Source organism: Penicillium citrinum (genome assembly GCF_028827155.1).
Source record: "Penicillium citrinum strain IBT 23319 chromosome Unknown utg000002l:1.0-3833315.0:1.0-3834789.0, whole genome shotgun sequence".
In the NCBI taxonomy this organism is placed as follows: domain Eukaryota; kingdom Fungi; phylum Ascomycota; class Eurotiomycetes; order Eurotiales; family Aspergillaceae; genus Penicillium; species Penicillium citrinum.
The window spans coordinates 3,308,432-3,324,060 of NW_026622687.1; the positions used below are offsets into that span (position 1 = coordinate 3,308,432).

Here is a 15,629-nt window from a genome sequence, read left to right on the forward strand (position 1 = left end):
GGTTCAGAGTCCTTCTCGATGAGCCGTTCGGCTTGAGTGCGAGCAGTGTTTACCAGTAGTAGTTAGTATGCAAGTAGTAAGTATGGGGGCCAAAGAATACGAGGGCTGATGAGCCCAGTTTATATCGACATTACAATGAACATTCTACAAGATGAGCAATGATAAATAAAAGATAATACTAAATTAGATCTACTAAATTCAACTATATTCAATTCTGTACAAAAATATACACTTGGGTATACTAAAAAAATAGTAAATGCCTGGTTGATCTCGCACTTCTCTCCACAGCCTTTTCTGCCGCTGTCAGCCTCGTCCCCCTCTTCTCTCCTTGTTCTTCCTCTCTTCCTTTTATTCTCCTCCTCCCTCTTCTTTTTCCCCCTTTCTTTCTTTTTCTTTTTTTGCCGCACATGGACTCCATGAGCGCTCGTTTCCGGTCCTTTGGATTTAAGAGCAAGGACAAGCGAGATAAACATCAGCCTGCCTCGCCCGCCCCATCGAGTACCAACCCCTCTAACGGTGCGACTTCGCCCACTGCGCCTCCATCCCACCGCAGTTCGTCGACGACAAGTTTGTCTATAAATCAGCAGCAGCAACAACAGCCGCTTTCACAACCTCATCCGCAACAACCTCCGACCCAACTGAATCGCCCTCCAAGTTACCCTCCCCAGCAGCACCGGCCAACGAGTCCCATGGTTCCTGGTCAACAACTCACCCAGCATCCTGCCCCACTGCCACCCAATATGCAGCAACAATATCAGCCTGGTATTCCTCAACAGATGAACCCTCCTCCTGCGTATGGCATGCAACAGCCTCAACAGGGCATGGGTCTCCCCATGCCCCCCCGGTGCTGCCCCACAATATCGCAATCCCGCCGAGATCGAAGGATCCAACCGGGGTAAGGCACAACTCATTGTTGGTATTGATTTTGGTACTACTTTCTCCGGTGTCGCCTTCGCCTTTGCCACAAACAATGAGGCTCGCGAGGATATAATTACAGAGTGGCCGGGTTCCGGTACTCATACCAAACAAAAAGTAAGCGCAATGGATCAGGCCCCCCTCTCTCTTCCCTTTCCACATCTCTCCTCATGTTCCTTATTTTCCCCTCGCTGCGATCCGTGTCGGTCTATGTCACGTGGTGTATACTATCCAAGGACAACCTCAGCATTTAGCATCGTATACAGAATTCATGCTCACATATTATTCTGATTTAGATTCCGACCGTTCTCTATTATGATCAATACCAAAAAGTGGTCGGTTGGGGCCCCGATATCGCCGATGCTTTGGCCCCCACAGGATACCCCAAGCCAGGTGTACAAAAGGTGGAATGGTTTAAGCTACAGCTAATGCTTTCTGGAAATACCTATATCGATCCTATCAACCTGCCACCACTACCTCCAGGAAAATCCGAAATCGATGTCGCCGCCGATTATCTCTTCAAGCTGCGCCAGGCTATGCGGGCTCAGTTACAGAAGACCCTCGGCGAGGTATTCACTCGCGAGGAGCGCAATATTCGATACTATCTTACTGTACCAGCTATTTGGAACGATGCTGGCAAGGCTGCCACTCGTGCAGCGGCAATCCAAGCAGGTTTCTTACGTGATGAGAATGACAACCGTCTTACCTTGATCTCTGAGCCTGAAGCTGCTGCTCTTTTCTGTGCGAAGAGCGGTCTGTTGAACCTGAAGATTGGTGATGCCATTTTAATTGTTGACTGTGGTGGCGGTACTGTTGATCTGATTGCCTACGAGGTCGAGGAAGAATCGCCCTTCAGTGTGATGGAATGTACCACTGGATCTGGTGACTCGTGTGGTTCTACAGCCCTCAACCGTAACTTTAGCAATATCCTGCGGGCTAAAATTCGCAAGATGAAGCTGCCAGATGGCTCACGTATCGCGGGCCGAGTCTACGCTAAGTGTATCATGGATTTTGAGAACCGAATTAAGGCCGACTTCCGTAACAATGGCCAGAAATGGGCGGTGGATGTTGGCATCGAGGCCGATTTCCCCGATGCGGGCATCGAAGAAGGCTACATGATGTTTACCAACGAAGAGATCCTCCAGTGCTTTGAGCCTGTGGTCAACCGGATTCTCGAGCTCGTTCGCAATCAGATCATTGCCATCCAAGCTCAGAACCGAGTTCTACAAAATGTCCTGGTGGTGGGTGGATTCGGTGCTTCTGAGTACCTCTTCCAACAAGTTAAGCTGCATGTCCCGCCACAATATAATTCCAAGGTTGTCCGACCCATGGACTCTGTGGCAGCCATTGTGAAGGGTGCAGTCACTGCAGGTATCACCGAGCGAGTTATCACTCACCGTGTCGCTCGTCGACACTATCTTATGGCTACACTGCAGCCTTTCAAGGAGGGTTATCATCCGGAGCAGTACCGTGTGCCCAGTCTGGATGGCCGGGATCGTTGCAAATACACTCGTCAAATTTTTGTGCAAAAGGGAGAGCGTGTCAAGATTGGAGAGCCTGTCAAGGTCAGCTTCTTCCGTCAGGTGGCACCAGGTGCTACTCTGATGTACGAGGATGTTCTTTATGCCTGTGATGAAGATGTCTGCCCTGAATATACCAAAGACCCCCGTGAGTCCCAGCAGCACTTTATCAGTCTGCGAAGTAGTCCAGCTAACCATCATATAGGAATCAAGGAGGTCGTCACACTTACCTCGGATCTGTCCCGCAAGAACTTGGAGACCGACTTCGAGCGTATGGATACTCCCCAGGGTATCTTTTACCGAGTATACTTCGATATTTACCTCACTTTGGATGGAAGTGAATTCAGTGCCGAGTTAGTCTGTCAGAACGAAATCATGGGTCGCTGCCGTGCCAAGTTCCGGTAAACGCCCTGCACAAAGAACCTCAAAAAAAAAAAGGAAAAGGAAAAGGAAAAGGAAAAGGAAAGAAGAAGAAAAGAAAAGGAAAACCAGAGAGCCAACGTATGGTTTTCTGCAAGTCGAGCCGTACAAATTTTGTTTCTATCGGTTCATAAAAACGCTCGGCCATGTGAAGCAAAGCAAAGCAACATGGCCAGCCCTAACTTCACCCTCCCTTCAGCTTGAAAATCAAGCCTAACTCTTCTCCCTATCTACTGGGCAGCACTACTGGAGAACCGGCGTTGTTTGTCGACCCGTATTGCAATTTCCCTTTCTACATATATGCCTCGCAGCGTTTGGATTTGTGATATCTTCGGTGGATTATTTTCACTTCGTTTCTTCTGGTCTTCTTAGATACCTCTTTACTAGTATTTGATTGAATGAATTATGAGTGGTCGATTCAGCTATTCCGTAGTATTTACTACACCGTTTGCTACCTAGGTAGGTAGTCAACTTCACTATAGGTTTGATTCAATGGTGGCCATGGAGACCTCGATACTAAAGCCTCATAGCATCTCTAGTAACTTAGTAACTTGGATCCAAGAATGGCTTTTCCTACTCCTTTTGTCTGTAAAAATTCCTTAATTTATTTTGAGTAGATACATTTTGCGTCCAGAGTCATATCATGATATATCGAGAGCAACTGAAGACTCAAGTCTCCAGATTGATACTCCGTCCAAAACGAGCATACAAAGCCACCTTAAGTTGCTGCATTTCCTCCCGCAATTCACCGATAGATTCTTCCAACTTGGAAACATCGGTGTCAATCTGTTCTGTCGATGTGGAAAGCATGGACTGGGCATCTGCGAGGGGGAGTTGGAAGAAGGAATCTCCAATTTTATAGCTATTCGGTATCAGTTGGAGATATTCTGATGTATATTGACGATGTGGAATGGGCCACTCACGGAACGAGTTCATCTTCATCGGCTAGTTCGAGTTCCATGGAAATTTCCTCTAGGTCTTCCTTGTCTTTCTGGATTCGGTCTTAGTATCGGGTCTCTTCGTGATCTGGGGTGTTTGGTGTTTGGCGGGGTTATCAGGGACATACCTGTTTGGCCTTTAGCTGTTCTTCGAGGGTAGCCTCTCGTTGATGTAACCGGCTGAATCGATTGATCTTCTCCTGGTCCTCGCGACGAACTTCATTCTCGTCACTGCCACCGAGGCCTTCTTCCTCTCGCGAGAGCTGTTAGAGTTAGCGGGGTGATTGTTTGATGGGGGTGTAGGTGTGGCGGGGTATTGGGAGGAATTGGCGGGATCAGAGTAGAATAGGAGGTGTAGTGTGCTCTTCTCGGTACTTACCATGCGAGGTTGCATCATTTTGAAGGAGTGTAGGGGGGTTGAAGCAAGCATTGACGGGCGAGTTGGCCTGTTGAAAGGTTCGCGGTGAATTGGCCCGTGCGTAGGCGGAGGGGCATAACAGCAGTTTACAGCAGAGTATATACTGTGTAAAGAGTAGATAGTTATTGTGCGTGAATATATATATTATATCACTATCTATTGATGACTATAAGGTTGCACTTATTAGTGAGAATAAGGAGGATTTATCTTGTATAATCAAATATTCCGAGTTGACAAGTAATACAATATGCAGATTAAAGCTCGTCTTGTACTACTATAGTATGCCCTCTTAATTTGGAGCATTTGCTATCAATTATTACTAGTACTTTACTCTGAAGTACCTCAAATTTTTATCCAATTATCAATTTTATAGAGTACACCGTATACTTAAATTTCCTAATTTATAGAGTATTAATAGTTACTCGGTTGTTATACTATTGACGGTGACATCATCTCCGCCTGAGGCGGTACTTCATCTGCTTATTCAGGCATTTCAACCTGACAATTTAATCATTTAGGCAGACTCAAATATCCTATCTCATCTATATGCTGTTCTCTCTTGAAACGCTGTGGTCACGAGTGTTTGCTGTCTAGAGACAGTACACCAGAACTGCTACTGCTGCTGCTGCTGCACATCGGATCTGCAGCTCCGCGCCGGAGAAACGAAAGACCTCCGCAAGTCGCTTCTCGCCTCAACTCCAGCCCCATCGCATCCTCTGGAGCTATCCACCACTCTTCCACTGTCTGCCTCCATCTATACGTGTCCTTCAAGCCGATCATTCTCGGCTGAGACTTGCCTCCAGCCATCCCACTATCTTTAATCACCTCTCCCTCTCTAATCCCGACGCGAGTCTGCTCCGCTGTCGTCTCCACTGTCATCTCCACGCGGAACAAATCCAACCATCTCCATCTCCCTCCTCGACCTAATTCCACATTCTCACCATGCGAATGAAATCAAAGCAGACTCTTCTTCTCGCCTCCGCGCTAACCGCCAACTTCGCGACCGCGATCAGCTTTGATTGCGCCCATATCAAGGTCAACGATTATAAATACGACTTGAGTCCCTTGGGCGGCGTACACGAGATCTACCACGTCAACAAAACAGAGGAATACTCTACAAACACCACCTACGTCCTTGATATCTGTCAATCTCTAGGAAAGGCCTCGAAACGTCCAAATGGGGCGGGTAGCTGCGAGCACTCTAAAAACAGTACGTTTCCATGACACCCACGGGCTAAGCCGGTTACCCTGTCAAGTCTAGGATAATATCACTAACATCATCTCCCTTAGTTTGCGGATTCGAAGACCTAAAGCCAGCCGATGGCAATGGAGACCAGAAATTCGGGTTTCCGATCGCTGGACTCGATCCGATGGGAGGTGGTTCCAAGGATCCGCAATTCACTCGGTTGAATGAGATCGACCCTGAGATTGAAGGGTTGCGATTGAGAATTGCCGGTGGTTCATGGAAGGGTGAACACAATGATCAAAAAACGAAGGATGCGGCTGCCATGATTGATTTCAAGTGTAATCCGGATCGATCTGGGTTGGAGGGAATTGGTACCAAGGAGGCGCAGTCAGTGGAAGAGAAAGAAGTTGCGGGGAAACGGAGACGTGCTGAAGGGGATGAGGAGAAGACAGAGCAAAGTTTGCAATATAAGAGTTTTGGACCGGATGATGATGGGGTTTATGTGCTTAAGTTGGAATGGCAGACGCGCTATGCCTGTGATGATTATCAGAGGGGTAAGGAGGCTAGTTCGAATCATTGGGGATTCTTTACTTGGTTGCTTATTATGTGAGTGTCCTGTCTACCTGATCAAATTTACCTGATAAAATCCACGCAAAGCCTATACTATACTTGATACTGACTCGTCGACAGTGTATTCCTATGCGTTGCAGCCTACCTCATCTTCGGCTCCTGGCTCAACTATAACCGCTATGGCGCTCGAGGATGGGATCTTCTTCCTCACGGTGATGCAATCCGCGATGTGCCATATCTTTTCAAAGATTGGGGCCGTCGGGTGGTTGATACCCTGCAAGGATCTGGATCGAGAGGCGGATACAGTGCGGTTTAAGGAGAGTGATTGATCTGTACTATGGGAGTTGGACATTTACAATCTGTATGGCTGGGTCGTATCTTACAGCTTGATCTTTGAAATGGTTATTAGGCGCGATGAGTTCCACGAGTGTAGCAAACGTGATATACTTGATATACCAGACTGCTAGTTTACTACTGCATATCAGGCTGACGGAACTGGCTGAGGTAGAAAAGAAATCCCGGAGGAACTCAAAGATGCAAATCATTGTATACTCCCGAGATGAATGTAGCCCATTATCAGCATTGGGCGAATCCTTCTTGATTGCGTGTTGGAGTCATTATTCTCTCGTTAGAGTTATGAGCTTTCCCCAGATTACTTATAAATCGACCTGAGATAGCCACCTATCACCCCAGGTAGACTCAAGCTGTTCAAAGATAATTAGTTAGTATAAATCTTCAATGCTTTCAAACCAGCCCCATCAACACTTGATGTATTAGTTAGTCAATTTGTGAAATTGACTAATACACTACTAGGTGAGTAGTAGTGTAAACGTGGGTATAAAATATGCTAGCAAGTCCATTCAGTCTGGAAACATACAAACGAGACCGGGTCTCATAGATCCCCGCAAGATAAGCAGAGCTAATAAGAACAAGCGAACATGAAACAGTACAGCAAAGTCGGTGAGACAAACAGCAAATGAAACATAAAATATCAAAGTAGAGTAAAAATGGAGTACATAAAATTGGAGTGGAATTGAATGATTGGGGCTGGCCATCGCGTCATCGGCCGATCCGATGGGCAATCGTGGAGTTGCAACATTCTCCATTCTCCTTCTTCCTCTTCCTTCTTCTCCCTTCCTTTCTTATTCACTTCTTCTCTTCTCTCATTCTCTCGTTCTCTCACTCTGATCTTCTCCTCTCCTATTACTCTGCCAGCCATACTCATCACTGATTATACCTTCACGGCAAATTGCTTCAGATACAGATAATCACCCATATTGGCATCCACCGTCTGTCGAATCATGGCTGCGGCCTCAGCACCATACTTCTCGGTCCATTCCTCATCAAACTGCTGCTCCGACTTGGGCGCATGTTTCTGCAACTCGTTAGTCACTCCTTCCACTTCCCTCCCCATTGTCATTGTCATTCCCATAGGGACAAAGGACTTAATACTTACGTGCTTTCTCGCAACCAGACTACTCGATTCAATAGCATCATTGTGAAATCCACGCCACTTCTCAAATGCATCACAGGCAACCTTGTAATCCTCCGGCGTATCCCAAATCAACATCTCTGGGGTATAAGGGAGACCCACGCTGTTACAGAATGCTTCGATAGTAGCTGCCGGAGCATCAAGCATATCATCTGCATCAATAACGCAAATCTCATCCGTCGTCTCCTTAATCTTCGACTCATCTTCCAGGTTCAGATCCGAACGAGTCGCGACACGTGGTCCAATGAGTCCCTCCCGACGAAGGAAATCAAAGTGTCGTCGCAACTCGTCATACCCAGCCTCGAGAGGACTGTAGTTATAGAAACCTGTCACCTTATCTAGAGGTGGGATTGTGCAGCGGAAATACGACGGCACACTGAAGTGAGGATCACGGATCAGGAACGCCCAGTGGAATCGCTCTTGGATTTCGCGTGGCATTACTGTCGGGTTACCTGGTTCCGAAGGTGTATTGTACGGGTACGGTCGGATTGAGTCGTGGCCGTTGGCAGCGGAACCGTTGGTTGTTGAGCCGTTGGTGTTGCTGCTGCCGTTCACCGTGCCGTTGGTGTCGTAGACACCGTTGGTCGCGGTGTGGTCGTTGGCGTGGGCATGTCCGTTTACATTGCCATTCACGCCATTGGTGATCTCCCCGTTGGTGCCGACACCACGCTTGATGCGTCGCAGAGATGGAGCCACACTGGCGGGGAGATCATTTGGGGGGGAGAAGGTAATGGTCGATGTCCTTGATGAAGACTCTCTTGCCCTGCAGACAGGTAAGTATTTTTCCCGTGGATTTACGTGTTAACAGGTGAGCCCTTCCCTGTCTATCGCCGTCATTTTAGTGGCAGCGAGAGAAGCAGGTACAAGGGTAAACAGCCTGTGTTACAGATGCTGGGCCTGGCCCATGAAGCAACTTCAAGTTGGGACGATATGACAGGAGGGTTTTTGACAGTAGGGCTAAGCACCATCATCCCGTCAACTTTCAGGATTGAGGGCAGATGGTAAGGAATCAGGAAAGAAAAAGGGTCGGACCTCGGATGCTTCTCGTTCAATTCTCTCCAACACGGTGAGATAGGTCGACTCGCTAAAGCCGCTATCCAGGCGAGCTTGTTCGTCGTCTTCGAAACGGTCGGAGAGACGTTCCGGACCGTAGTAGAAGGCGTCACCGAAGGGCTCATGAATGCACTGGATGGTTGAGCGTTGAGTCATGAAGACCTAAATTGTCAGCAAATTCACGTAGACAAGACGTAGACCTGTAAATAATGATCTGAATAAACATGAATAGGTGAAAAAAAATTTTGAATAACATACTCGCTCAAAAGCCGTCGAGCATGCTCGAGGATGGGTAGCCACGAAGATCGGCTTAGTCGACATTGTACAGTATTCAACTGAATAACTCAATTTGCAGGAATATGCACTGAGTGATGTAGATCCAAAAAGATCAAAAATTGAATTTTGAGAAGGTTCTCAAAAAAATAAGTCTGGGAATAAACTCGTGGAGAAGCCGACAGTACTGCACAATAATACTGTAAATGGGGCTGGTAGCAAAAGGTCCGATGACAAGAATGCCTCAGCCTCAGCTCAGCCTATTAGAAATTTTGGAAAAATTGGAAGAGGCAGAGAATTTCGGTAACAATAGGAAGTTGACCGAGGCCGAGAAGGCAAAGGTAGGATGCAGTATGCAGCGAGGGTAAGCAGCAAATCCGAAGACGAGGAAATTGTAAATCCGGAGGGACGATGGCGTGAGATCAAGTTTATATTTATACAAATCCAGGATAAGTGGACTAGGGCTAGACTTGTCCACTTAGTTACAGTTAATTACAGTTAGTACAGAGGAAAAAGAAAAAAGAAATGCCTCCTAATTTCTCCTCCTAAGAGAAATTGGAATTCCAATCAAACTCAACCTCAACCTGGATAAGCTCGGTTCGCACAGCCCTGTTTACCTTTCGACCCTCGGATGGGTACCATTGGGTCCATGGAGGCAAACCAGGTGGTTTGCCAGTTGGAGAGAAGTATCATTGGATTGTCTGATCTGTTGTGAGGGGATGATCTACATATCATTTTACAGTATACAGTACTGTAATACTGTAGTTACCTGATGTTGATGATATTATGGTAGTGATGATACTACTATAAGGAGTATATAGCCCTAACTCGAGACTCGAGGATACCGGAGTAGAGAGGGCCGTACATTGACTATCACGATCACTATCACTACCACTAACTAGCTAAGTACCAACTACAGTAGTGCACTGTAACTAACTAATGGTTAACTAAGTACTCTGTGTACGATGTAGTAGATGAGTGTACAATATATACTGCTATCGAGGGTCCAGAATCCAAACGATTGCTGTTGGCATGTACGATGTAGACCATGCCCCGCCGCAGGAACCCTCCGCTTCTATTTTCTGCGCCATATCCGCGCATCTCGTTGCCTCAGTGGCCCCGACGAAACCTTGGTCTGTCCTGGCGCTGTCGACTCGGTCCAATCGGGGTCATCTGAGTGGGTGATGGGTGGGTGGGTAGGTCCTGAATTGATCTGGATGTTCCGAGGCAGGAATAAAATTGTGGGACACGGTCTGAGTCCTTTCCCGCGATGTCTCCACGAGAGAGTTAATAGTAGCCTATAACAGATGGGATAAAGAGGAGTAGGGAGGAGTAGAGGGGAACAGAGAGGGGTTACGGTAGTGTACCTACACTACTGTACATACTTACAGTAAAGGGTTGAGGTTGACTTTGGGAGGTGTGGCCATCCGGTGAAAATCCCGCGGGTGAGCTGAAGTGGAGCTGCCGAGGATTCAACAAGAGGACAAAGTGGGATTCTCATGGATGGCAGAGTTTATTTTGGAATGTATAGTATTCTTCCTCACCTTTCCGATTGTACTTGCATACATAGCGAGGGAATACATACGGAGTACATACATAGTAGTTTTACACTGGCATCTGCTTCTCCTCAATCGGCCGACTTTGCATGAGGTCTGATCCTCTCGTGTTGGATTTGCGTATTGTATTGACGTCATGATATATTTCTGTCGGTTATCGTGGATATTAGATTTTCTGCAGTACCCTACTACTGTAAGTGTATATGTAAATGAGATAATCTCAAAAGTAGAATCACAGAGTCACTCCCTCCATGTCATCAGTCGATAACTGTGAAGTCCTGATTACCATGGAAGTGAAGAGGGGGTTGGGCCGTTCCACACTGGCGTCAGCGGCACCGCGTCATGAAGAAATCAAATCTTCCTGTTTCCTTGATCACGGGTGGATTTGAGAGTGAGACGCGAGGTACAGTGCTGTCCAGATACTGTACAGTACATATGTACAGAGCTCTCTGGTTGGCATCCCGCCAATGGAATGTATTCTCTCTAAGTGGACCTGAAACTGTACAGTAAAGTGGTATAGCTTACTCTGATCTCAAGCTGTTTTCCTTGTTTGAAAGTCACATGATATATGTGGCTGGTGCAAGTGAAGCCACAGTTATGTGGCTTGTCCCACGTGACCTGTCAGACCATTCGAGAAATCAGGTGATCATTCCAGAAGGCGGTGGAAGGCCCTCGGACTGGCTGGTGTCGTCATGGCCCGCCCGGCTGCTTCCGCCGATGGCAGCCCAAGAGTATATCAGCCGATCTTTTGATTCTTTCTCCTCCTTCCATTTCCATCTTCATTGCACATACATATCTACACTACACATAAACTACCTCCTAATTGCAACTGAGACTACTCACTCCTCCGTTCAATATGAACGGCGCTCAGTTCACAGATCGGGCTAACAAGGCCTTGCTGGACGCCAGCGCTTTGGCCGAACAATACGCCCACTCTCAAATTCTACCCCTCCACCTAGCTGTCTCACTCCTCAACCCATCGCCTGATGAGTCTCAGGATCAGCAGCCCGCAGGACACTCATCCCATGAAGGCGCCTCAGCTCCTCTCTTCCGACAAGTTATCGAGCGCGCTCATGGTGACCCGCAACTACTCGATCGGGCATTAATGAAGCTCTTGGTCCGTCTGCCCAGCCAAGATCCTCCGCCAGAGTCCGTCGCCGTTTCTCCACAATTAGCAAAGGTTATTCGGTCTGCAACCGAACTATCCAAGACCCAAAAAGATAGTTTCGTTGCCGTCGACCACTTAATTCAAACCTGTGCACAAGACTCCCAGGTTGAGCGGGCTCTTCGGGATTCGAATGTCCCCAACCTCAAATTGATCGACAATGCCGTGCAGCAGATCCGTGGTTCGCGCCGCGTCGACTCCAAGACCGCCGACTCAGAGAGCGAGAATGAGAATCTGAAGAAGTTCACCATCGATATGACTTCTCTCGCTCGTGAGGGTAAGATCGACCCGGTTATTGGTCGTGAAGAGGAGATTCGACGTGTCATTCGAATTCTCAGTCGACGCACAAAGAACAACCCTGTTCTTATTGGTGAACCCGGTGTTGGTAAGACGACCATTGTCGAAGGCTTGGCCCGTCGTATCGTTAATGCCGATATTCCCGCCAATTTGGCCCAATGCAAGCTCCTCTCCCTCGACGTCGGCTCTCTCGTCGCCGGTAGCAAATACCGCGGTGAGTTCGAGGAGCGCATGAAAGGTGTTCTCAAAGAGATCGAGGACTCTAAGGAAACCATCGTTCTCTTCGTTGATGAGATTCACCTGTTGATGGGAGCCGGATCCAGTGGCGAGGGCGGCATGGATGCTGCCAACTTGTTAAAGCCTATGCTTGCCAGAGGTCAATTGCACTGCATTGGTGCGACTACCCTCGGCGAGTACCGCAAGTATATCGAGAAGGACCAAGCTTTCGAGCGACGATTCCAGCAAGTCCTGGTCAAGGAGCCTTCTGTCACTGAGACCATCTCGATCCTGCGTGGTCTCAAGGAAAAGTACGAAGTCCACCACGGTGTCAACATTATGGACGGTGCCATTGTTTCAGCGGCAACCCTTGCATCCCGCTACCTCACAGCTCGCCGTCTCCCTGACTCGGCGGTTGACCTAATCGATGAGGCTGCTGCTGCTGTCCGTGTCACCCGCGAGTCTGAGCCCGAAGCCCTCGACACTCTCGACAGAAAACTTCGCCAGCTCCAAATCGAAATTCATGCACTGGAGCGTGAGCAGGACGAAGCATCCAAGGCTCGCCTGGAAGCTGCCAAGCAGGAGGCTGCGAACGTTGCTGAAGAACTGCGACCTATGCGCGAGAAGTACGAAAGTGAAAAGAAGCGCAGCAAGGAAGTCCAAGACGCCAAGATCAAGCTTGACTCCCTCAAGGTTAAGCGTGACGAAGCTGAACGTTCCGGTGACACTCAAACTGCAGCCGATCTCGAATACTATGCTATTCCCGAAACCAAGACTCTCATCGAACGCCTTGAGGCGGATCGAGCTCGGGCTGACGCCGAGCGCCGTGCTAATGCTGGCGAGGCCGGCGAAGCCCTTCTTGCAGATGCAGTTGGCCCTGAACAGATCAACGAGATTGTTGCTCGCTGGACTGGCATTCCCGTCACTCGTCTCAAGACCACCGAGAAGGACAAGTTACTCCGGATGGAGAAGTATCTCGGCAAAATTGTTGTTGGTCAGAAAGAAGCAGTCCAATCTGTCTCCAATGCAATCCGCCTTCAGCGCTCTGGTTTGAGTAACCCCAACTCACCACCAAGTTTCCTCTTCTGTGGACCTTCGGGTACTGGTAAGACTTTGCTCACAAAGGCCCTTGCTGAATTCCTCTTCGACGATCCCAAGGCGATGATCAGATTCGATATGTCTGAGTACCAGGAACGCCACTCGCTCAGCCGAATGATTGGTGCTCCTCCAGGTTACGTCGGCCACGATGCCGGTGGACAGCTGACTGAAAGCCTGCGTCGTCGCCCCTTCTCTATCCTGCTCTTCGACGAGGTAGAGAAGGCAGCTAAAGAGGTTCTTACTGTACTCTTGCAACTCATGGATGATGGCCGCATTACCGACGGCCAAGGCCGGATCGTCGACGCAAGGAACTGTATCGTTGTCATGACCTCCAACCTGGGAGCCGAATACCTGGCTCGACCAACCACGAAGGATGGCCAAATCGACCCACAAACCCGCGAGATGGTCCTGGGTGCTCTCCGTGATTACTTCTTGCCCGAATTCCTCAACCGTATCTCCAGCACTGTGATCTTTAACCGTCTCAGCAGAAAAGAGATCCGCAAGATCGTCGATCTTCGTCTCGACGAGGTACAGAAGCGACTCGAGCATAACGGTCGCAATGTCAAAATCGAATGCACCGAGGAGGTCAAGGATTACCTCGGTGCTGCAGGGTACTCCCCAGCTTACGGTGCCCGACCCTTACAGCGTCTCATTGAGCGCGAAGTCCTCAACCGTCTTGCTGTCCTCATTCTCCGAGGTAGTATCCGGGACGGCGAAGCTGCTCGCGTCGTACTACGCAATGGTCATCTCGAAGTTGAGCCTAACCATACCGATAGTGATGGCGATGAGTCCATGACTGACTCGGACGTTGACTCTATCGTTGATATGGACGATGATACAGGCGACATGGATCTATACGACGAGTAAATGGCAGATCCATCCTCATTCTAAAACATTTATATCCAGCGAAAAGTTTGTGATTCTCACGATAATGACGAAATAATATTATCCTTTTTCTGTTTCATGATTCTGGTGCGGCGTTGGTATTCAAGTTGTGGAACTATCTTTCGCATGGCCTAATTTGGGCCTATTTCTTTTTTAATCAGCTGGCTCTCGATTAGTTAGTCTCTGTTTATATTATGAATACATACGCAATGTCATACTGTATTCATCGCTAGAAGCTATTTCATCCTTTCTCATACTTTGTAGAATTGCTACCTAACCAATCAGGTACCTCAGTACTACTCTAGTACTCAATAAGATCACAATAGAAGACTACTGGAGTTAAAACAGTAGGTACTGTTTTAACTCCGAATGATCACATGTGTAAATACTACAAAATCTCAAATTATCGAACTTGTAAAATTTAATCACTTCCCCGATCCACGATCATGCTAAATGTCTAGTAGACCTGCTTTCCATTCTCTCTAAAGCAAAATGTCGTTTCAACATTCTTTCCATATGGCATTTGGATACATTATATCATCAACAAACCAAACCTTTGAAAAAGTATTTGCATTCACCCTTGTATTTATTTCGGGCAATGAGAGCTGTTGAGGATATAGTAGCTATAGGATGTGGCATCATGCATAATTGAAGAGATGTAACCCCCGCTATCATCCCTCTTTCTTACTCCGCCAGATTAATGATTTCTTCCAGGGAAGATACTCGACTTTTCTTCATCCATTCTCGTTTCTTTACTCTACTTGACCTGTCACAACCCAGCATCTTCATACGAAAGCAAACAGTAATATTCAGGTCGAAAGAAACATGGATGAGTTTAAACACCCAAGAAGGGACGACTCTTCACTCCCTGGGTGACCGCACTATTATACGATATCGCGATGTTGTTGTTAAATCAGGCCATATTCAAGCCCACGAAGCACCGACACTGAAATTCATTGCAGAAAAAACAACAATACCAGTACCAAAAGTTCATCATGTTCATTGTGAAAATGGGAAAGTTATGGCCATTGTAATGGACTACATACCAGGCATACCAGGCAAACGACTCGATGAAGCATGGGATACTTTAGATTCGAATCAGAAACTCTCCATTGCTAACGAGCTTCATTCTTACCTGGATCAACTTCGCCAACTGAAAGGCAACTGTATCGGAGCAATCGGCCGTGGTCCAGCTATAATCGGTCAGATAATGTCAATTGAAGGCGGACCATTTGATACTGAACTGTTGTTCAGTATAATTTATATTGGGAGATATCATCAGGCAAGCACCAAATCTTCTTAAACATTACGCTAAATATGCACTGATGGATAACCATGAGATCATATTCACTCATTCTGATTTTGCTCCGCGGAATATCCTTGTTGATGAAGGCCGCGTTACTGCTATTCTTGATTGGGAATATGCGGGTTGGTATCCGGAATATTGGGAAAATATTCAGGCACTTAAGCAGCTAAAACCAATGCCTGATTGGCGTGATTATTTACTGTCGGTTCTTCCTCCCCGGTTTGAAAAGGAGTATGTTGGCATGTCATTCTTATCCCGAATCATGACCCATTGACGGAAAGTGGTCTGAGATGAGAATTTTGGAAGCAACCTCCCTTGGAA

The 15,629-nt window shown here is 47.5% G+C and overlaps 5 protein-coding genes across 5 annotated transcripts; 3 read left to right on the forward strand and 2 right to left on the reverse strand.

Moving 5' to 3' along the window:
• Positions 1 to 407: 407 nt before the first annotated feature.
• N7469_003059 (Hsp70 family protein) lies at positions 408 to 2,840 on the forward strand (the record flags this gene model as incomplete). Its single annotated transcript, XM_056641979.1, has 3 exons — positions 408 to 793; positions 819 to 1,032; positions 1,212 to 2,840. The coding sequence occupies 3 exons, from the start codon at positions 408 to 410 to the stop codon at positions 2,838 to 2,840; spliced, it is 2,229 nt and encodes a 742-aa protein (XP_056504473.1).
• Positions 2,841 to 3,524: 684 nt separating this feature from the next.
• On the reverse strand, positions 3,525 to 4,190 carry N7469_003060 (tubulin-binding prefolding complex subunit GIM3; the record flags this gene model as incomplete). The annotated part of the gene is made up of 4 exons (XM_056641980.1): positions 3,525 to 3,717; positions 3,779 to 3,846; positions 3,922 to 4,056; positions 4,173 to 4,190. The coding sequence occupies 4 exons, from the start codon at positions 4,188 to 4,190 to the stop codon at positions 3,525 to 3,527; spliced, it is 414 nt and encodes a 137-aa protein (XP_056504474.1).
• A 963-nt stretch (positions 4,191 to 5,153) lies between these two features.
• Positions 5,154 to 6,283, forward strand: N7469_003061 (autophagy-related protein 27; the record flags this gene model as incomplete). The annotated part of the gene is made up of 3 exons (XM_056641981.1): positions 5,154 to 5,421; positions 5,502 to 6,003; positions 6,088 to 6,283. 3 exons carry the CDS (start codon positions 5,154 to 5,156, stop codon positions 6,281 to 6,283), a joined length of 966 nt encoding a protein of 321 aa, XP_056504475.1.
• Positions 6,284 to 7,198: 915 nt separating this feature from the next.
• On the reverse strand, positions 7,199 to 8,833 carry N7469_003062 (uncharacterized protein; the record flags this gene model as incomplete). Its single annotated transcript, XM_056641982.1, has 4 exons — positions 7,199 to 7,342; positions 7,424 to 8,214; positions 8,440 to 8,674; positions 8,771 to 8,833. 4 exons carry the CDS (start codon positions 8,831 to 8,833, stop codon positions 7,199 to 7,201), a joined length of 1,233 nt encoding a protein of 410 aa, XP_056504476.1.
• Positions 8,834 to 11,197: 2,364 nt separating this feature from the next.
• On the forward strand, positions 11,198 to 13,984 carry N7469_003063 (ATP-dependent Clp protease ATP-binding subunit; the record flags this gene model as incomplete). The annotated part of the gene is made up of 1 exon (XM_056641983.1): positions 11,198 to 13,984. One exon carries the CDS (start codon positions 11,198 to 11,200, stop codon positions 13,982 to 13,984), a length of 2,787 nt encoding a protein of 928 aa, XP_056504477.1.
• Between the last annotated feature and the right edge of the window lie 1,645 nt (positions 13,985 to 15,629).